Here is a 7,336-nt window from a genome sequence, read left to right as displayed (position 1 = left end):
ATACATTTGTTTTGTTCTGTTTTTTTTTTAAATCTTTATATATGCATCACTGAACTTTCACATGTGCCTGCTGAATATGACTCCTCCCAAGTTCCTTTGAGTTTTGTGTTGAGTGAGGTATGACAAGATTGTTGAGTTTTACTTTTTTTTTTTTTTTCGTATTTTCAGTTCCTGTTGCATTTTTTTTCTTCCTGTTTGTGTTTTTTTTTTCTCCAAAGTTGTATTTCATAAAAAAACAAACATGTAAAAAGAAGAAGAAGAAGAAATTCCTGTTTTGTTGTTGGTTGAAAATTCCTCCTGATAAGAGGGGACGGACAACTGGACAGACACACACAGACAAAACAGATCAGTTGGCTTCTCAACACAAACTATAGATGTGAAAAAAGAAGTGAAATATTCTCTATTACTACACTGCACGCATGGTCAAAAAGTGACGACAGCTCTTTTTTCCCTCTTTTACACAGAGCAGTTTAAGCGTCAAAAAAACAACAGAAAAAAAAAAATAAAATAAGAAAATGATAAAAAGAAAAATCCCCAGTAATTTGTATTCAGGAGTCTCTTTTTTCAAAGTCATCTCTTTTATGGATTTATAATCATTTCATATACCTTTTTTTTCTCACTCTAAAGCAGCATTATAACCCCTACTGTCACACACATACCCAGTCAGCTCACAAGAAGAAAGGATGTCAATGTTTCTCTTTTTTTTTCTTCCTCCTGCTTTTCAAGTTCTTTTAACCAAGGCGGCTTGGAATTCCAAACCTTGAATCTCTGGAATGGATTGCTTCCTGATCCTCACCGTATGAACGTTGGAGGTTATCCTTTCTGAGGGAGCTGCAGGGGGACATTTGGCGTTCCCAGCTGACATAGGAGCGGGGGGCTCACGTGGGGCTGTTGTTGGAAGTGAAGGGGAGACCGTACTGCCGCCTCCTTCTTCCCAGTGTTTGTTAAAATTGTCTCTACAACCGTCCACGTCACCCTCGCTCACCCCCATTGTCAGTGATGGCAGTGAGGGTAGAGACCCTCAGCTTTTTTTTTTTTTTTTTTTGTCTCCCGTCCCGCGTCTTCTTCTTCTCTTACATCCTCACATTCTCGCGCTCAAGTCTCTTGTTGAGGTTTCGCTGCTGCTTTGCCTTTCACATTCATTCGGTGGCGCCACTCTTAAGGGCAATTATGGCCAGCCTTGTCTCACAAGGGAGAGGCCTGGATCCCAATTTGGTTTCAATGATTCAGGGTCAAACTAGGGACAACCCACCTAGAGGTGAGGGGGTAAGATAGCTCGGGTGCTTGGGGAAAGAGGGAGGGAGGGGGAGAGAGGTTGACATTGAAGAGGGATCTGTCTGAAGGAGGGCTCCAAATTTGACAAGCCACTGGACTGACTCTACCTGAAGGACGATGATAAGAAGATGAGCTCTACAGAGAGAATTGGTAAAAAGCTAAACAGCTTTCCCATCTCCTCGACACAGGGATCTCCTTCCCTGGTTGGGTTAGGGGTGACGGTCGTGTGCTGTTGGTCTAATACTGACAACAAGACAGGTTTGGGACTGAGCCCACTGCAACTGCCAGTCTCTGTTACACAGAGCAGGTCAGCATGCCCCATTTAGGGCGAGGGGGGAATTTAATTAAATTGTGTAATCCAACATGGGACAATGGTTTAAATGGTTTAATTTCAATGGGGAAGGGGGTTTATGAGGGAGGACGCAGTAGTGCAAAAATTCCACCAGCCAGGCTAGGTGGGGGGCTTTCATAAAGGTGGGGGTGCAATTCAACAGAACAAGGCTCCACAAGGAGCACTGTCATGGGCTAGAGTAAGGATGGGTAAGCCAGGGCAGGGGATGGATCTCTGGAAGTGGTGAAGTGCTTTAAGGAGGTGGATTCTTCTTCTGAGAGTCAGACCAAACTCTGCCCATTGTGCCCCCGAGGTGGTGCTCCATTTCTTCCCTCTCTCACCGGCGCTGCTTGAAGCAGCCACGCTTCGCCGTCTGTGACAGTCCCCCATGATTCCTGCTACAGGTTCCACTGTGCAGGTTCTTCTGAGGGGTGCATTTTCACCCGTCCTGTACAAGTGCCCAGTATGAACTACTGCTCGACATTGGATATAAAACAGATTTTTCTTAGTCTCTCTTCTCATTCTCTTCTTGTATGAGTGGTAAACCCAGTTAGTTTTGGCTTGGCCCCAGAATTGGAATGAACAGATTGGGCTTTTATTTATTTTTTTAAAATTTTTCTTTAAATCAAATCCATATTCTTGTACGGTCATTTGGCTAATACACTACGATCATCGCAGTTGGATTCTCCCTCACAAGATATTAGTGATTTAGTTGTGAGCATTGGTAAAGTGCATGGAACTACGGCGTTTCATTTCAGTTGAAAACATCCCATCTTTTTTTTTTTTTTTACTTTAAGTCCTAGTGCACTGTCCATGCATGGGGAAAAAAATTCATTTCCATTAGAATATTATATCAAGACCCAATGGCCGACATCATAGGTGAACTGTGGAAGATCACCATGTCGCAGACAGAAACTGCCCCGTCTATACATACTAATTCAACGGACGTAGCCACCACTGGTTTTCAATTACTCTTCATCGCTCATCTTATCCTTATCCTTGGGTGTCAGCAGGGCCGGACATCCACGCTGTCCTTCGTTGCTTCTTTTCAGAAATAAGTAAATCCAAATTTTCAAAAGATGACACTTGGTCCCATATAACAAAAAAAAAAAAGAAAAAAAGAAATAACCCGAATGTAATGGGTACCATTCCCTGGAGTTGGTAAGAGCTTCCAGGGCGATGGCAGGCCCTCCTGTCTTCAGTGGTATTTCATTTTCTTTTTTTAACCAAGTGATAGCACTGAGGGTGTGTGTGTACGTATGCTGTGAGTGTTTTGTCTTTCCGTGACTGCAAGTGTGCATCTACACGAGGAAAAAAAAAAAAATCAAAAAAAAATCTGCACATTTTGTGTGTTCAGCAACACATGCGTCAACTTGAATGGATTATGTCTGTGTGGAGGCTGTGGGCAGCTGCCCTGTGCCCACAGAGGTGAGGTAGTGCCTGAAACCACAGGGGCAGTATTGCTGCCCCAGCCTAGGGGTGTGTCCACATTGAGGTAAATGGTAGCCTTCTTGGCATTTGCCTGCTCTCAGTGATGCCCATGGTAAAAAAAAAAGGCAAATGTGTATGGAAGCCTGGAGGGGCCACACTGAGCTGAGTCCATGAGGAGAGGACTCTGTACAAACCCTGCAGGTTAGGGCTGTATATCGACACTGCCACGCAGTGAATACAGTAAAATGAGGCATTCACGTTACTCTGAGGTGATGTTGTCTTTTTTATGTATATGTGTTAAAGTGTGTGTGTGTGTGTGTGTGTGTGTTTGTGTGTAGGAGAGAGGGAGAGCAAAGGAGACAGAGAAAATGTGTGTGTGTGTGTGTCAGATGAGCTTTGCGGTCCTGCTGGTGGTTGCTGCTATTCAAAACCTTTTTGGAGGCCGGGTTTGCAAGATTTACTCTCGACCCCTGGCTCTGAATTTACACTCCAGCTATTAAATCTAGTTCCCCCCCCCCCACCGCCTCTCCGCCTCCAAGTGTCTCTCCCTTCTATCGTTGCAGTAACTCCTTGGTGCGAGAGACAGAGAAGGGCTTAATTGTTATTCATAAGATGCCGGGCTGCTGGCATGAGCAGCGTGAGCAGTGACTAGGCAAGTCTGCTTATATGTGTCAGTATGTGTGTGTGTGTGTGTGTGTGTGTGTAATGTGTACTACATGTCACAGGAGCCGGTCCAATGACATAAAATGAAGGTAGATATGGAGCCACGGTCTGCGCGGTTTTTCAAAGGTTGACAACACAAGTTTCATTAAACTGGAGTAGCCTGATATAAATATAGCACCGGTTTCACAGAGATCTAAGAAGAAGTAGCTCCAAAAACAGCTGTAACGGCTCAGATTGAGTTGAAAAATTGGTAACAAATAGGTCTGGCAGCTTTACTAAAGCTGTGTGAAACACTAGAGGAATTAACATCTACTGAAATTTCAATGTGCAGTGTTTGCTGATTGTATATATATATATATGTGTGTGTGTGTGTGCCTGCATGAAGGTGGAGTGTTGTTGACCTTACTTTCTCATCTCTTTACTCATGAATAATACTGAGAGGTGCTGGTCAGCACTGATGCTGAAGAGACACTGAATTCATGACATGTGAAGTTTTGACCGCTACAAAAAACAGAGAGGGAACAGACCCGTGCAAAGAGCTCTGCTCTGAAGAACTGAGGTGGAACAGGCTGTGTGTGTGTTTGTGTGTGTTTGTGTGTGTTGTGTGTGTGTGTGTGTGTCTTGGCAAATGGCTACAACTCTTGCTAGATAAGACATCATGCTCAGACAGAAGGGCCCCCCACACGGATTTAAAACTGGGGTAAGTAAAAGGAAGGGAAAGAGGTGGAGGAGAGGGTGTTCAAAAAGACAAACTCCTTTGTTTGCTCGACTCTCCTGTTGCTGGTGTGTTGTTTTTGCTATTATTGTTTCCAGTTTTTTTTTTTTTCCAAATCACATGCGGTAAATGTGACGGCGGAGAAAAGCAGATTCCTGCCGAGAGGGCTCTCTCTCCCTCCATCCTTCCCCTACCAAAAAACCGATGGCCCTTCCCCATCTACCGTTTAGCACCAGCTTCCTCTTCCACGCGCATGGTCGCAGATGCGTGTCACACCTCCTGGTCCTCGAAGACCTCCAGGAAGAGCGGAGGGAAGAGTTCGTTGGGACACTCCACCTTCATGTGAAGGAAGCGGCTGGCGTGGCACGCCCCGATCATGCGCAGGTCCGTCACCTTCATCAGGAGCTTCGGCCAGAAGTGGGGAATGTTGTGCTTGCGGTAGTTGATGTAGTGCTCAAACGCCAGCAGGTAGGTCTCCTGGCAATTCTCGATCTTGTCCACACAGGTCAGGCCGGAGCGGTCTGCGGAGGGGGAGAGGATTGGGTGAGTGAAGAATCGGGAACGGGAACAGGAAGTGCGGAGGAAAATAGAAAAGTGGAAGAGATGAGATGTAGGAGATTGAAGAAAATATTAGAAAAATGTGTGTATTGGCTCCAAAACAGCATTTTATCTGCTTCTTTACGATCGTTTCTAACCTCCATCCACACCAACATGCACATGACAAATATTATGCATCACGACCATTGAAATGTACTGGTCATGCGTGTCATGAGACAACAAGTTCACTATGTAATTAGAGGAATTTCACAGCTCATTTATACTCCACTCCTGTCCCCTCAAAGTTCAGCAGTCTGCGTGTTTTAGCTCAGAATTATTATTATTACACTGCTTCTTCTGTGAGGACTGGGATATAATACATCCTCTATTAGCATGGCATTATTCAAAACCACGGGCACACTTTGTGACACGCTGTTATCCTCGATTCTGTGTCTGAAGTCTGCCGTGGAGATTTTAAGCAAACCTTCGATGAGTTAGGGCTTTTTAATCATGTACAGATTTTCCTGCCGCTCAATATGCATGTGCACTCGTGTCCTCGGGCCATTACTACAGTTTGGTTCACAATAGATTCCATAGTTAATGTGATGTGTACAGCAGTGGAAAATGAGTCGAAATAACGACTGTCAGGGAACTGCGTCTCACAGTGAAATTTGCATTTACATTCACGTGAAGCTCACTCTCCTGCACAACCAGTGTCAGTAACAGTCAGGCGGAAGATGCAAGTTTCAGAAAAGAAGCTGACGGAGTCACAACTCATAAGGTGACACAACAAACCTGAGCTCATCAGCAGCACGGCCTGCAACAGCGCCACCTCCGTGTCATCTAGGTTGAACTGTGCCAGGCTCTTGCCCAAATCGAAGATGGCGTCCGACACCACGCCCAAGCCGCCGTTCTTCAGTTGCTCGCGCTTCACAGCCATCTCCCCGCTCAGCGTGAGCGTCTCGCTCTCGGGATCGTAGCGGATGGCAGCTCGCAGTGACATGATCTCCATGCAGCAGCCCTTCAACAGGATGATCTGGTCTTCACAAGGCAGCTGGTGAACAGAGACGGATGTGGACAGTTATTTAATTACAATTTGTTACTGACATACAAACCTCAACGAACGGGAACCAACACTGTAATTACATTTTTCTTTGCCTTCTCAAAGCTATACAAAGCTCAGCAAAATTAGCAATACTTTTATTTTGTACCATCAGTTTAAATAAGAGAATTTGTGCTTTTGCACAAGGATTGCAGCTCAAAGTGCTTCACAATAAAAGGAATAGAACATTTAAAAAGAAAAACAAATACAACAAAAGTAAAAAGATGGGGTTTAAGTCTTATTTTTCTTGATTATTTTCAGCACAAAGAGGCTGGTCTGAAAACAAGCCGAGCAAAAAAAAAACCTTAATTATGAACCCTATGACTTACGCCACATACGCCGTTGTGCTTAGCTATGGAGAAAAACAACATAGAGAGAGAGAAGAGAGAATTCATCTGCGCGTTGAACTTTTGCCACTGTTACACTTGACTTTACTTGAGGATTTAGTTGATGGATGTCTCACATTAAACGCTGAAACATTGCGAGTCCATCTGGGAACATAAAAGGGGTGCGTTCAATTCTGCAGAAAGCAGTTTAGATCGCCTTGCTTGTTTTGGAGTCCACCAAACAGTACAGTAAACACTACACGTGCACGTGAATGGGAGTCGTTTCCAGGAACTGAAAATGCATCAAATGGAAAAGTGTAAAAAACAATTCCAGCCATTTACGGATGAGGAATCAGCCTCAGCGGACGCTTGGCATCTGACCTCTGATGAAGATCCCAGTTTTATTAAAACACACATGACTGATCACCTGACAGTGCACGTTTACGCACGTCACGTCTTCACGTCCATATCTCCAGATCTAAGCCATCTTCTTGGTGAGCACCCAAGTTGTAATCAAAGAGAATAATTGTTTGAAGATGGACTAAGTAAAGAAAAGTGGGATCAGAAAAGGACAGTACAGATGCAGTAAAGCAGGAGGAAACATGAAAATGGTTTGAAAGGAGGCAAATATTCCTTTCCCACCCTTGTATTAACATATCTGCTTTGAATTCCACTTGATTGACTCGGAGTTTAATCTCACTTCAGTGCGAGCATGTTTCCTTTTTCCCGTTGCTATTTACTGCTAATAATTAATTGGCATTCACTGGCTTTATTCATCTTGAAAATGTGTACCTAGCGGGCATGCTTAAATGCTTTTAAATGCAATTACCGCCACATCAATTTGTAGGAAATAATAGATTGAGTTTTAGCGGCTTTGTGAGTGCGAGCTTTGTTTCTGTGCTTTCTTATCAGTAATTCTCCGCGGTGGCATAAACTGAAAGAGAATGCAAGTAGGT

General features: G+C 44.2%; 2 protein-coding genes across 4 annotated transcripts in view; both read right to left on the bottom strand.

The window, feature by feature from the left end:
* Positions 1–991, bottom strand: part of LOC131448839 (ATP-dependent RNA helicase DHX8) — a 24,838-nt gene extending 23,847 nt beyond the window's left edge. Inside the window, exon 1 of the mRNA XM_058621629.1 lies at positions 760–991. Coding sequence (XP_058477612.1) covers positions 760–991 — 232 coding nt within the window. The remainder of the gene's footprint in view (positions 1–759) is intronic.
* thrab (thyroid hormone receptor alpha b) overlaps positions 1–7,336 on the bottom strand; it is a 30,843-nt gene that overhangs the window by 1,577 nt on the left and 21,930 nt on the right. For all 3 annotated transcript variants that reach the window (XM_058621810.1, XM_058621808.1, XM_058621809.1), the window contains exons 7-8: positions 5,748–6,006; positions 1–4,936 (exon numbers count right to left, since the gene is read on the bottom strand). The exon at positions 1–4,936 is cut by the window's left edge and continues 1,577 nt beyond it. In XM_058621810.1, coding sequence (XP_058477793.1) covers positions 4,686–4,936; positions 5,748–6,006 — 510 coding nt within the window. In that variant the 3' untranslated portion in view covers positions 1–4,685. The remainder of the gene's footprint in view (positions 4,937–5,747; positions 6,007–7,336) is intronic.

This window comes from Solea solea, chromosome 21, assembly GCF_958295425.1.
Source record: "Solea solea chromosome 21, fSolSol10.1, whole genome shotgun sequence".
Classification (NCBI taxonomy): domain Eukaryota; kingdom Metazoa; phylum Chordata; class Actinopteri; order Pleuronectiformes; family Soleidae; genus Solea; species Solea solea.
The sequence above is the reverse complement of the archived record's forward strand: the minus strand, read 5'-3'. Positions and strand labels throughout refer to the sequence as shown.